The sequence below is a fragment of the Podarcis erhardii genome, assembly GCF_964252035.2.
Source record: "Podarcis erhardii genome assembly, chromosome: 2".
NCBI lineage: Eukaryota > Metazoa > Chordata > Lepidosauria > Squamata > Lacertidae > Podarcis > Podarcis erhardii.
Genome location: NC_138498.1, coordinates 107,571,475 through 107,585,607, shown reverse-complemented (window position 1 = coordinate 107,585,607; position 14,133 = coordinate 107,571,475). Strand labels below are relative to the sequence as shown.

General features: G+C 49.5%; 1 protein-coding gene across 3 annotated transcripts in view; it reads left to right on the top strand.

Moving 5' to 3' along the window:
• The window catches only part of MTMR14 (myotubularin related protein 14), an 88,860-nt gene that overhangs the window by 42,685 nt on the left and 32,042 nt on the right, over nucleotides 1-14,133 (top strand). For all 3 annotated transcript variants that reach the window (XM_081852788.1, XM_081852787.1, XM_081852789.1), the window contains exons 12-16: nucleotides 1,159-1,235; nucleotides 1,934-1,970; nucleotides 3,109-3,179; nucleotides 4,319-4,368; nucleotides 7,881-8,019. In XM_081852788.1, coding sequence (XP_081708914.1) covers nucleotides 1,159-1,235; nucleotides 1,934-1,970; nucleotides 3,109-3,179; nucleotides 4,319-4,368; nucleotides 7,881-8,019 — 374 coding nt within the window. The remainder of the gene's footprint in view (nucleotides 1-1,158; nucleotides 1,236-1,933; nucleotides 1,971-3,108; nucleotides 3,180-4,318; nucleotides 4,369-7,880; nucleotides 8,020-14,133) is intronic.

The window sequence follows — 14,133 nt, the reverse complement described above, 5'->3', positions numbered from 1 at the left end:
AGGGGGACCTCTGTGGTTCTTGCGGCGATGCTTCCCCCCACTTTCTTCTTCAAATGCACAAATCTGTTAGTAGAAAACACAATGTTTGGCATGCTAAATTACACGGGGCACCTTTTGCATTGCTGGTACAGTTGGAAGAGACAGCAACTTTCAGAACTGAGGACACCTTGCCCCACTATTTGCTTGGGGAAGAAGGTGGGGGTTTGTGGAACAATTAGGGCTGCCTTTGGGGACAGAGAGGGCTGGAGGATATGGGACAACTTGAGTTGCACCGAATTAAAATCTTGCACTCCTTGTCTGCTAGAGCCTCCGTACAGAGCTAATTCCAGAGGGGCAGGGAAGCAAGTGAGGTCAAGTATTTTCTGGTACCTCCAGACTGGCAAAGGAATCACTGTCAGGGGCAGAGCAGGAAGGCTTGGTTTGTGTGTGACCTTTATTTTCAGGTGAAGGGCCCCCCGCCATGGACCCCCAAAATCCTTCAACTTAATATTCTCTCCCATTTTGGTTTCTAGGCTGTGTATAGCTGAAACTTTTATTCCTCCCTTCCCTGTGACCTTAGAGGCCAGAGTCACACACTCTCTCTCTTAACAAAAACTGAATTCCTTGATGTCCTCTGATCCACATCCCTTACTGTTCCTTACCGTTTCTTGTTCCGCAGCAGGAGCAAATTGTGTTCGCTCAAGCAAAAGTGCATTGAGCCTATTGCATTTGCATAATTTTCATTTGCTGATAAAACTGGGATGTCGGGAAATGCAGGGAAAAAAATCTCTGGAATGAGAGGCGACAGGAAGGGCGGAGAAGCAGCAAAAAAAAGGGGGGGTGCCTCTTAAGAACTGTGGGTGTCAAATTTGTCCCATGGTGATTGTAGAAGGTCACAGCTTCCCCCCCCCCCATAACACTGAGGACGAGAAGCTTGCTTTTCGAAAACGGCTTTCAATCTGGAGCTCCCCCATGTCTAGATTGCATATGACATAGCTTTGGCGAGAATTGCTGGCATAGCTTCGTTGCATTGACAAGAAACCATTTCTCAGTCATAGGAACACAGCGCTTTGGCTTATAACCTGTTTGGGTCTCTCTTCCACACAGCTGCAGGGGGAAATGCAGGACAGCTGAATGTCATTGTCATTTGTGATGTATTGTCAGTTTTTCGTTCCTTAGGATGGACTGATCCATGCATCCCTGGAACCTGCGGAGATCCTTTATCTGACCGTGGCCTATGACTGGTTCCTCTTTGGGTAAGCATCCTGCCTTGGCCAAAACCAGGGAGGGAACAGTAGGACCAGCTGCAGATTGGATTAATGCAGTTTCCCCTAACTCATTTGAATTTGAGGGTGGGGGCTCCCTACTCCGCACCAGCCATTTGTTTTGCAGGTGAGCGTATGGAGACCCTCGCACACATTTGCACCTGTGCTCCCAGCCTATAGCTATGAGTGATAATCTGTGTACTGGGGCACTGATCATAGAAGGGCATCTCTGATTTCCCAAGACCATGCAGATAGAAGCTTAACTTTTTATTATTATTATTATTATTATTATTATTTATTTATTATTTATACCCCACCCATCTGGCTGGGCTTCCCCAGCCACTCTGGACGGCTTCCAAAAAAAAATACTAAAACACCGTAGTACAACTTAAAGCTGCCATTGAAGGCTCTGTCCTTCCCAGATTAGCTGGTGATTATGCGACCAGCAAATCCAGCATTGGCAAACTGGAACCTGTTTGCCAGGAGACCTTCAGTCCAACCTACATCACAGCTAGCAGGGGAAGGAAAGCTCCGAGCTAAGCCTGTCTCAAGATCCTCCCCTCTTGTGTGAATTCTGCTCATAGTCTGGAGAAACATTGGGTGGGCAATGGAGAAACAGACTTCCAGCCTCTGTTTCCTTGCTTGCTCTTGAGTTTGAACGCTACTCGGTTTCCCTCTTTCTCTCGCAGGCACATGCTAGTGGATCGACTCAGCAAAGGGGAGGAGGTGAGTGTCGCTGGCGGGGGGGGTGTCAAAAGAGCGGCAGTGATGTCAGCACCCCATGGCAGACTCCACCCTGGCAGGGAGGGGGTGGGGTGAGGGAACGGTCGCCGGAGGCATGCAGGTATTATCTGCACCCGAAATTTTAGCAGGATAAGCTTTAAAATTTGCATCCTTTGCCACGGAAAGCCAAACAGCTTCCCCTAATGGCCCAGAGCAGAAACCTCCAGCAAGCCTGTAGGCAGGAGATGTCGAATGGTGCAGCGATCAGCGTGTTTCAGTTTAGAGAAAAAAGGCAAGTAAATTAGACATGATAGCACCATGGAGAAAGTGGATAGAGGGTTTTTCTCCTTCTGTAGTGTAGAGAAAGTAGATAAAAGCTTTTCTCCCTCTCGCATAATCAGTCGAAGGCAGAATTGGCCCCTGAAGCTGGATGGTGGCGATTCATCGCAGAAAAAAAAAGGAAGCAGTGCTTTGCCCTGTGCCTTAGTTAAACTGGGGGTTGGACCACCCCAAGATTTAACAATGGCTGCCAACTTGGATGGCTCTGAAAAAAGGAGTGTTGGGCAAACTAGTGGTGGATAAGGTTGGGTCATAATGAGTACTGGTTGCTAGAGATCACAAATGGGAAAATGCTCGTGGCATTCATGTTTTGCTTATGGGCTTCCCACAGGTTTCTGGTTGGTAGGATGCTTGACTGAAATTCGGCTGCATTGGCCACTGAGTGTAAGCGTGGCTGCCTAATCATCCTTGATTGGGTCTTCCTCTTCAAATAAAACCCCTGCGCCATGATTTGTTCTTTTAAATTCCAGGATGCCAAAGTGATTGTGGGTTCCTAGACCCTCCGGTCATCTTGACTTGGGCATGTGCAACACCTTTCCATAGCCATGTCTCCTCTTTAATAATGTCAGCTCTGTGCGTTTGTGTTGTTTTGCCTTCTCACAAGCAGCGCTCAGGCCTGGCTAGCAGAAGACCCCTGGAAAAGTGTTGGCTTACGAGGGGGTCTTGCTAGGCTTGTGTGGTGGCGACGGCCCCCTTCCTGCAGAGATGAGGAAGGCGTACAGTATCACAGCTGTCATTTACCAAGTGCTGTCGCCCCTTGCTCTCTCTTACGTTTTCTCCTCTCTCTCTCTCTCGGCTCCAGATCTTCTTTTTCTGCTTCGATTTTCTGAAGCACATCACCTCCGAGGAGTTCTCGGCTGCTAAGCCGCCAAGGTATGGAGAGCCCACAGTAGGAGCTTCCTGCTACCAAAAGCAGCCTAAAAGAACGGAGAATCTTGTTAGCGCACGCTCTTTCTACTGGGAGATGGGAGACCCAGGTGCCTTGGCCCAATTTGCTTTAATTTATTCTTCACTCGGAAAGCAGCGAAAACGGGGCCACAGCACTTTCTCTGAAGAGGTTTGGGCTGCAAAGTCCTACATAAGAAAAAAAAAGTGGCCGTGAGTTTGGTCAGCGCATGGGGTGGGTCAGCACTGCAGCTGTGGCAGTAGCATCACACCCCTTGAAGATGGTCCAGAAGCAGCAAGCAGTGCAGAATTTGGCAGCCAGGTGCCCCAAAGCGGAATTGTGTCACTGATCCTTAAAGAGCTTCCCTGGCTGTCTCTTTCTTACCGGGCACAATTTAAGGTGTTTACCATAGAGCCCTATACAGCAGGGGACCCAAGTCCATTGCATGCCAGCCTATGCCTTAGGGTCTGAAAGGAGATATCCTGCTTGCAGTTCCATCAGCAGTTGTGGTTTGCTGTGTGACAGGACAGCGATGTGGGATGTTCTCTCCCACTAGAGAGAACAGATGTCCCCCAGATTACCTGGTTTTTTGGATTTTAAATGAAATACCCCCCCCCCCAAATGGCTGGTTTTAAGAATTGTTTTCTTCGGCTCTAAGATTGCTTGTTTTTTGTTTTTAAAAAATTAATGGTATGGATAGTGTTCAGAGTTCCTTCTCCAAATGGTGGCTAGCAAGAGATTTCTGGGCAGAGCCCAGTCAGAACAAACTCCTATTGTTTACCGGCCCAACTATGAGGCAGAGTGAGGCTGCCACCTCAGGCAGCAGAGGCCCCCAACGCCAGGCTGGCAGTGGAGAAACAGCACCAGCGCCAGTTTCCAGTGAGCTCTCACAAGACCTTGTCAAAATCTCGCAAGTTCTTGTGGAGATCACTTCCCCTTGTATTTGTATTTTTTTAAGCCAAATACTTCCAAAAATTCCTTTCTTCAGTGGCAGGGCTAAATTCCCTCCTGGTCAGTAGCTGTTTAACCAGTCAAGACCTGGAGGAATACTGTTTCCAAGTCCATTTTCCATTGGAGGTTCAGTGGCATCTGATGACTTGTCATGTTTTGTCTCTCCCCGCCCTAGACGGAAGAGCCTGCCACCCGGATTTACTTTGGAAGAGATCTGTATGCTGAGTGAGTGTTTCTTTCCGCCTCCTAACCAGTTCCCCCTCTAGCCTCAACTGGGTCTGCTTTCTGATGGCGGGTGGGGCAGCAAGGTTTCGCTCACTAGGGGAATTTGGGGAAAGCCTTTGAGAGCCATAGCTCATTGCAGTTTCACAGGAAGGTGACCAGGTCACTGGATTCAGATTCCAGAAAATATGGGTGTCTCTAGTTCACACAACTGCAACAGAAATCTACTCCAGCTGCTGATTGAAAATGAGGATAACAAATGGGGCCTGCAACAAAATGTTGCAGTGTAGAGCACTCCTCACTTGCAGGCTATCTCCCCCTTCTGCCTGCCCCTCACCAGTTTTCTATTTCCTCGCAAACAGTCAACCAGCCCCCCCGACCATGCTCAGTCATCACTGGGCTGCTTGGAGTTCCTTCCCATTTCAAGTTTTCCCCTCCATAAAGATTTTTGTACTATTGCAATGCCATCCTGTTAGCAAAAAGACTTCTGTTAGTGCAATGGAACTTTCCCTCTTTCCCTGCATGCCCCCTTCCCTCCCCAAATGTGCTCCCGAGGGACCCCCAGAACATTTTTCTTTTTTGGGGTAGAGAAATTTGATTCCACAAACGGTGTACATGGGATGACTTTGCTGGACACAACCATGCGTGTTACATAAGGGCCTATGGGATAAATCCTTGAAACCGCTGAGGGACAAGTGTGTGTTCTGAGATAACCAGACAACTGTAATTGGTGTGCATGTGCTGCCGCAGAATGTGGCAATAATTCGATTTCCTGAGAACTTATCACCCTGGTCAAAGCACACATACACAAACTGCCCAGTCCTCTAGGATTGGAAGACCCAAGAGTATGTGTGCAGTGCCTGCTGAAATTTCAGGATCTAGAGAGGGGGCAGAGTCAGGCCCCATCTACCCTAGGTGTTTAAAGTATCACTTTATAAACAGTCATGGCTTCTCCCAAAGAACCCTGGGAACCGTAAGGAGATCCCTATTTCCCCTCACTGAAATACAGCTAACCTCAGAAGAGGGATTGATTGTTAAACCACTGTGGGATTTGTAGCTCCTAACAACTCTCATGACCCTCAGCAAAGTACAGTTCGCAGGATTTTTAAAGAAAAGCCACGACTGTTTCAAGTCGTCTGGTACTGTGCAGATGCTGCATAAGATTTCCAGTGATGGTGGCGTGAACTGACTTTCCTGCATAAGTCCTCCTTCCCCTTGACAATCCCAGCAGCAGTTTTTAAAGTTACGCAAAATCAAAGCAGTCATGCAGATGTGCTTAATATGCCTAATCCACTGGGCTGCAGCATTTTCTGGTCAGAGAACTTGGCACTAAATTCTGTGCCCAGAGTATATACATGTCCCTGGTTCTTACGGGGGGGGGGGAATCTCCCATCACGGGTGAAAAACGTAAGATGCTGTTCCCTCCCATTTTGCAGGTGGGGAGCTGTGCTTGGAAAGGTGGGGGGTTGCCCTAGGGAACCCCCAGCAACCCCCCAGCTGAGATCTGAAAGCAGGTCTGAGTCCGCAATGCTCTCACATGGGGCTTTGCTGATGGTGGGCAAAGGACTGCTTGCTTTTGACTAGGATTGTAAAAGACTGCCTGTTTGTCTTTAAAAAGAAAAGCTCCGGTGCCCCAAGAGGATATAGCAGCTGTGACTCCCACCTCACTATTGGCCCATTTATTACTTGTGACCCACACAGTGGATAGGAGAGGAGAGTGGGCAAATTGGGTCTGCGTCTTCTTAGCCCAGAGTAGTGAACCTGTGGTCCTTCAGATGTCGGACTACAACTCCCATCAGCCCCCTCTTTGGGGAGAGGCTGTGGCTCAGTGGCAGAGCACATGTTCAACCCCTGGCAGGCACCAGGCAGTTCCCTGTGGTCCCGATTCCTGGCTTTGCTGCCCTGGAGCTGCTACGCATTTGGGAGTTTGGTAGCATCTGGCATGGCCGCAGCTTCCCCACCTTTTCCTTGCCCCTCCTGAGCTCTTAAATAAACAGGTGCTGCCTCTGAACGAGAGCCTGGCAACTCTTGCGCTCACCACTGCAGGTGGTAATGCTCAGCCTTGTGACAGATCACTGAACTGTCATCTTTGCTAATAATTAAAACAAAAAAACCAGCCGCCCCTCTTAAGTTCTGCCATGCTTTTCTCAGCTGCAGCTTGGAAACGGTTTGGCTGTTTCTGAGAAGTGCAGGATTGGAGCTACATATATGCCGTGGAAAAAAGAGCCAAGTTCCGTGGTCAGTGTAAATAAGCAACTGAATAAACAGCTCACGCTCTTCTCATTATGGAAATGTCTGCTGATACCTTTTGCACCCATCTCTGGTTATGATGTGGGACGCCCAATGGAACCACATTTCAGTGGTACCTCGGGTTACAGACACTTCAGGTTACAGACTCCGCCAACCCAGAAATAGTTCCTCAGGTTAAGAACTTTGCTTCAGGATGAAAACAGAAATCGCACTGCGGCGGTGCAGCAGCAGCGGGAGGCCCCATTAACCTAAAAGTGGTACCTCAGGTTAAGAACAGTTTCAGGTTAAGAATGGACCTCCAGAATGAATTAAGTTATTAGCCCAAGGTACCACTGTATAACATTTCCTCACCTTCCCACACCCTTAAAAAAAAATACGCCAGTTTTGAAATCTCATTAGGCAGTGAAGCTTGTTTTCTTAACTTTTTTAAAAAAACAAAAACCTTTTGCACCCGGTAATCTTATGCTTCTTCAGCATAACTGCAGAATGTACATGCAATCTCATGTGATACCTGTTTGCATAGAGTTCATAAACAAGCTCCTGTTCTTTTTGCAAGACTACAGTTAGACTTGTATGGACTGTACTGAAAAACTGAATCCAAAATATGCCTCCGAACCTCCTGCTTATCACATAGGAGCTATTTATTATGAGTAAGCAAACAGATGTTTCTCCTTCTGATTAAAGCTGTTAATAATAATAAATTTTATTTATACCCCACCCTCCCTGGCCAGAGCCAGGCTCAGGGCGGCTAACAACAGTGAAATTACAGTAAAAACATAATGGGGGGGCACAATTTAAAATACAGGTTAAAATGCAATTTAAAATGCAGCCTCATCAAAACCATAAGGGGAGGGAAACATAAGGGTCAGACTGAGTCTGAACCGAAGGCCAGGCGGAACAGCTCTGTCTTGCAGGCCCTTCGGAAAGATGTCAAGTCCCGCAGGGCCCTAGTCTCTTGTGACAGAGCGTTCCACCAATTTGGGGCCAGTACTGAAAAGGCCCTGGCCCTAGTTACGACCAATCTAACCACCTTGTGACCTGGGACCTCCAAAATGTTCTCATTTGTGGACCTTAAGGTCCTCCGCGGGGCATACCAGGAGAGGTGGTCCCGCAGGTATGTGGGTCCTAGGCCGCAAATATTAAAATGAACTGTTGTGTGAGTTCATGTGTGGTGGGGATCTCCGTGTGAAGTTTGTTTGTGAGGATGCTGGGTTTGCTACTTTATAGAAGAAAGGTAGTCCGATGTTGCTTTCTTTGTGTTCCAGAGCAGAGGGACCGGGGCAGCCCTACTAGTCTCAGCAGCGACTTCTCTCTCGTGATGGAGAACTCACCTGGGGCGGCAGGGAGCTTCACCTACGAAGCAGTGGAGCTGATGCCAGCAGGGTCCCAAACACAGGCTGCTTGGTAAGACCGTGTGTGCGTGTATGCATGTGCCTTCAACCATGGGGCAGGTGTATGTGGGGCGGCGGGTGCATGGCTTTCGTAAACGTGTGCCACAAAAGCAGTCCGTTACAACAGCTTAGACAGGGCCTAAGGTAGCAGCAGCTACATCCAGGCCTCTCACCCTTCCCAATTTTTGAAGTAGTGCCCCCGATGGTGCCTTGAGCCAACCTCACCCTCGGTGTGTTGCTGGGCTGGCTGAGGTTCCAACACACCTCACACTACACCCAGGTGCAAAATTAGGCATGCATATAAACCCAATATTATTGCAGAGGCCCTGGGGAACCCCTTCATTTGGCAGAGGGCACCTGTCAAGTCAGAAATGGCCTGTCTGGTACCCCATACACACACGGAGCATTCCTCTCACCTCACTGGTTCCTCTCCCAGTACTGAATTAGAAAGCCTCTGGGACATTATACAGTGGTACCTCGGGTTAAGTATTTAATTGGTTCCGGAAGTCCGTTCTTAACCTGAAGCGGACTTTCCCATTGAAAGTAATGGAAAGTGGATTGATCCATTCTAGACGATGAAAAACACCCCCTAAAACAGCAATTTAACACGAATTTTACTGTTTCACGAGACCATTGATCCATAAAATGAAGGCAATAATCAACGTAAGGTAAAGGTAAAGGGACCCCTGACCATTAGGTCCAGTCGTGACTGACTCTGGGGTTGCGGCACTCATTTCACTTTACTGGCCAAGGGAGCCGGCGTACAGCTTCTGGGTCATGTGGCCAGCATGACTAAGCCGCTTCTGGCAAACCAGAGCAGTTTGCACGGAAACTCCATTTACCTTCCCACCTGGAGTGGTACCTATTTATCTACTTGCACTTTGATGTGCTTTCGAACTGCTAGGCTGGCAGGAGCTGGGACCGAGCAACGGGAGCTCACCCCATTGCGGGGATTCGAACTGCCGACCTTCTGATCAGCATGTCCTAGGGCTCTGTGGTTTAACTCACAGCGCCACCCGCGTCCCAATAATCAACGTACTGTACTATAAAATAAATAAGACAGTATTTTAGATAGGAAAAAAATTAACATTTATTTCTTTTCTTACGTGCACTCATTGTTTGGATGGGGGCTCAGGGTCCTCTTCCACAGTCACAATTGACTTGGTTCCCGGCATTCGCAGAGGCCTCCGAGAGCTCCGTAGGCCCCATGGATGTCCGGGTTTGCCTCCAGGCAGTGGCGAAGCCTCCGAAAGCTCAGACAACTTACTTCCGGGTTACAATCGTTCGTAACCCGAAAAAACATAAGTTGAAGCGTTCATAACCCGAGGTACCACTGTACAGTCATAGAGTTGGAAGGGTCCCGCAGGGGTCATCCATTCCAACTGCCTGCGATGCAAGAATCTCAGCGAAAGCATCCATGACAGATAGCAACCCTCTCACTTATAACTAGGAATGTTCTTCAGCCTGGGCACGGGGGGCCCTTCCAAGCCAAGGGGCGGGAGTCAGGCAGGAGTGACTCAATGGATATAGGGTTCTACCCCCCCTCCACCATCTTGAATGCACAAAATCCACCTCCTAGGGCTAAAGTTGGCCATCCTACATTCCGCAATGCCGCTCTGTGATCTGCTGGTAGTAGGGCTTGTGAAGGCTCCTTTCTGGGAAACTGGAGAGCCGTTGCCTGTCACCGTAAACAATGCTGAGCTGGATGGTCCAGATGATTAAGCAGATGGACTAGATGATTAGGAATAAGGCAGCTTCCTCTGTAGAAAAGGCTCTCAAATCCAGGGGGGAAACCAGCCCACCAATTTCATCCAAGCATGACATACAACTTGGCCCTAGGATAGGCAGATCCTTGACAGTGAAGGTCGTTCTACGGGGGGAGGGGGGAGCTTGTTCTCCCCTCCCCTCTGTTGGCCTGGACCTTGAAGTCTATGCGGGAGAGGAGCTAGCGAGAGAAGAGGAGAAGCACTCCCACATGACGGGAGGGTAGGGAGCCAAAGGCTGGGGATTTCGGAGCCTTGCCCGTGGGCCTGCCCTGCTCAGTTTAATTTTTCTTTCTCCTCCCCAAGCACGTGTGCTAATGATATTTTACAGTGCAATTATTCTGAGCTAAATCAGGGCTGTGCTGAGAGGCAGCTGGAATTCCTCTGGGCAACAGTGAACCCTCAGCTTGCTGTTGCATGCCTGGCTTCTTGAAGTGCAAGGGGGAGAGAGAGAGAGAGCTGTTCAGAGCATGGGCAGCCCTCGAATGGTGGCCCTGCCAAGTCTGCTCAGCACCCCAGTCAAATTGCAGGCGGCACACGGTAGCTGACAGTGAAAACCTTGCAGGGAAAGAAGGGCTGGCAGATGATTCCGCAGGAGCTGGAAGCTGCCCTGGGTTGCCTGAGTTGTGTGCAGGCCTGTCTGGAATTCTGAGCTGAAAGGCAGATTCTGTAGCCAGAGGACTTTATTGTGCATGCACACTATCTTTGTATTTCTCAATTTACAGCATGTGTAAGGATATTCCTGGTCCAGTGAGGGCTGTTGTATGTGTTGGAAGGGAAACTTGGAGGAGTGTCAGGAGGCACCAGCTGGGGAACCCCCCAAGATAGGAAGGCTCAGAGCCAGGGGATTGGTGGTGGCACAACGACGAGTGGCCAGAGGGAGAAGAGGGAGCAGACTTGGGAGGAGGAGGCGTCGGAAGCTGAAGAGGCAACAGGGTTTAGTGAGCAGGAGGAAGCTGGGACAGAGAGCAGTCCTGATTCAGAAGCTGGAGAGGAGGGAGGCCAGGAGAGAGAGGAGGCCAGCTGCAGAAGAATACAGGGAGTCTCCTCCTGCTGCTGCAACCAGCTCCCCCTCCCTCCAGGTCTCCCAGAACAGAGAGAGAAATGAAAAGAGCAGAGGACAGATTGGTTGTACACAGGCGCAGTCTCCGATTGTTTGGCATAAACCCTGGAGAGGAGGAGACTTAGGCAGCCGTGGAAAGGCAGGGACTCTGAGTCCTTGCAACTGCCTCATTGGGGCAAGACCTACGGGGAAGAGTTGCTGGGATCACTTGGCCTGCGCTGTTTTGCTTTCTTCGAATAAAGAGTTAACTTCATTGACATCGTGGGTTTTTATCACTGACCTACACCTGACTCTGGGACGCGGGTAGTGCTGTGGGTTAAACCACTTAAAAAAAAAAAAAAATTAAATTTTCCAACATACATTTATAGTATCCAATCTAAATTTATCACATATTTTCTCTTTTAGACTTCCTTCAACCTCTCTGACAATCATCCATTATTCAATTTTTTTAAATACGCATTTCCTGATTTTATAAAATCAAGCTGTGGGTTAAACCACAGAGCCTAGGACTTGCCGATCAGAAGGTCAGCGGTTCAAATCCCCGTGACGGGGGAGAGCTCCCGTTGCTCGGTCCCTGCTCCTGCCAACCAAGCAGTTCGAAAGCTCATCAAAGTGCAAGTAGATAAATAGGTACCACTCTGGCGGGAAGGTAAACGGCGTTTCCGTGCGCTGCTCTGGTTCGCCAGAAGCGGCTTAGTCAGGCTGGCCACATGACCCGGAAGCTGTACGCCTGTTCCCTCGGCCAATAAAGCGAGATGAGCGCCGCAACCCCAGAGTCAGTCACGACTGGACCTAACGGTCACGGGTCCCTCTACCCTTACCTTTACACCTGACTCCAGCTGCTGACAAGGAGGAAGTTGGTACTCAGCCCAGGAATCGTAGAGATGAAAGGGACCTTGGCTTATTCAGTCTCCTCTGACCCGAGACCCACCTTTAACCCAGATGTGCATTTGTGAAAAGGGCCATGGCTCCTTGGGTCGCTGTCTCCAACATGGTTTCCCCCGGTGTGTTGGGACTACAAGTCCCATCATCCCTTGCAGCAGCATTGGCCACACTGGCTTGGAACTCAACATCATCTGGAGGGTGCCAGGTTGCAGAAGTTTGGCATAAGACATCGGCCATGTAGGCGGTTTGGTGCAAACCATGGTACGCTCTGTCTCCACAGTCAGAGGCACCGGTCCTCCTGGATGTCAGTTGCTGGAAACCGCAGGATGCGGGAAGAGTGCCTTTGTGCTTGCATCCTGCTTGCAGGTTTCCCACAGGCTGGCCACTGCTAGAACAGGATGCTGGGCTAGATGGCCGGATCCTGCAGGGCTCTTCTTGCCTGCAAGGGAGAAAATCGAATCTCTTCCATGCAAGGAAACCCATTTTTAGCTGCCAGTTCTGGGCCTCTCTCTCTCTCTCCCCCCCCCCCCGCGTGCTCCCCCCCCCCTCACAAAAGCTGGGAAGGTTGCGGAAGCTGCAGGGAGCCCTGTCCTGTTTTTAAAAGCCTCTCTCTTTTTTTAATTGCCTCTCTTCTCTGCCTGCCTGCTTGAGTGCCTGTGGCTGTGTTATTAGGCACTTCATTAAGTCGCAGCCTTGTGCCCGCGCACAATGCAGCAATCACAAGGCAAGGGAGCGCAAAAAGGCTCTCCAAAGCCTGTCCCCGCTGCCTTGCCGCTCTGGAGAGTGAGTCGCCGAGGGTCTTGCGAGGAAATCCTGGGGTTTCAGGAGAGCCCTTATTAACGTGCGCAGCAAGGGGTAATAAGCCAGGCCTCTGATAATCGCTCAGCGGGCAGCGAGGGAAACAGAAAGCATTGGGGCAGCAGGGAGGGGGAACGGCTGTGGAAGGTTCAGGTCTCCCAGCTGCTAAGGGCTGGCTTGCACCAAACCTCCCCTTGAACACAAGCAGCCCTATAGCTCTTCCAGGGCTATGTGTGTCTGCAATTGAGAGGGGTGGTTTTTTAATTATTATTTGTGCAAATCTGGCCGTAGCTAAAGGCAGCCTGCAGGTGTTCCTGTGATCACAGCAGCTGGGGAGAAGGTGCCGCTGTGCAATGGCTGCAGCCCACCTTCCGGATTCACCTAAATCCTATCCTGCTTAATCCTAGCAACGTCTACATTAGACATAGGAAACCCTTTGTGAATGCACCCTTTGGGGCAAAGAATTCCTGGCACCTCTCTGTGGCAGTGGGGAGATGGCCCCCAAGGCTGCGTGGTAACACCTGGGAAAGCAGAATGAGATGGAAGAGAGAGCAACTTTGTCACAATTCTGCTCTTAAGCCTGTATCTGTCCCCCTCCCCCCCCAATCTTTTTTCTCTGCTGAGAATCAGTTCTGCGAAGATTTGTATTTGCTGCGTACTCTTTAGCTTGCTTCCAAAATGTAGCCTGTCTTCAGAATTTCAGTACAGTGGTACCTCAGGTTACAGACACTTCAGGTTACAGACGCTTCAGGTTACAGACTCCGCTAACCCAGAAATATTACCTCAGGATAAGAACTTTACCTCAGGATGAGAACAGAAATCGCTCAGAGGCAACGGGAGGCCCCATTAGCTAAAGTGGTGCCTCAGGTTAAGAACAGTTTCAGGTTAAGAACAGACCTCCAGAACAAATTAAGTTCTTAACACAAGGTACCACTGTATTTTTGGAAGGGCTTGAATGATAGAAGGTGAGGGAACGATGAATATGAGGAGGGGGGAGAAGTCCTGAGGTTTTTAGGTCGTGCGGGTGATAAACGTCATGGAAATGTTCAGAGTGCAGAAATGGCACCTATCACTCAGTGCAAGCTTATCCCAGTCAAGTTTGGGTCTATCTTGCCCTTCTCAGCACAGGATCCAAGCTTTGCTTCACAATATCAGGTGCTTGGAAATCAAAAGAGTGAATCTCCATAGCAGCAGCAGCAGCAAAGCCCCATTGTCTTGGGAACCTGAATTAAAAACTGCAGAATAGGCAGCTGCTGGCAGTGCTTGGGGTCTGGCCCCGAGAGAGCTGCTGTAGTAGCAGAGAGACTCAGAGCAGGGGAGGTGAGCTGGAAAGTTTCCTGCTTCAGATCTTGCCCCAACAATAAACTCACTGTGCCGACTTTAGGCTTATCATTGTTCTCTTGGGCGTAGCCTTCCCATCTGCGAAATGGGAATAATAGCGACTTTATAGGCTGCAGAGCGCTATGTAAATGCCCTCTTCAGCAGTCTTTCACCTGACGGCTAAAAATCTTCTAATAAGGCTTTTAGGGTATGAATAGCTTTCAGCTCCTGTTCTGATTGTGATTTGCTGTGTTGCTGGAGGGTGATTGTCCCTTTGTATTCTGGGATTTCTATATTT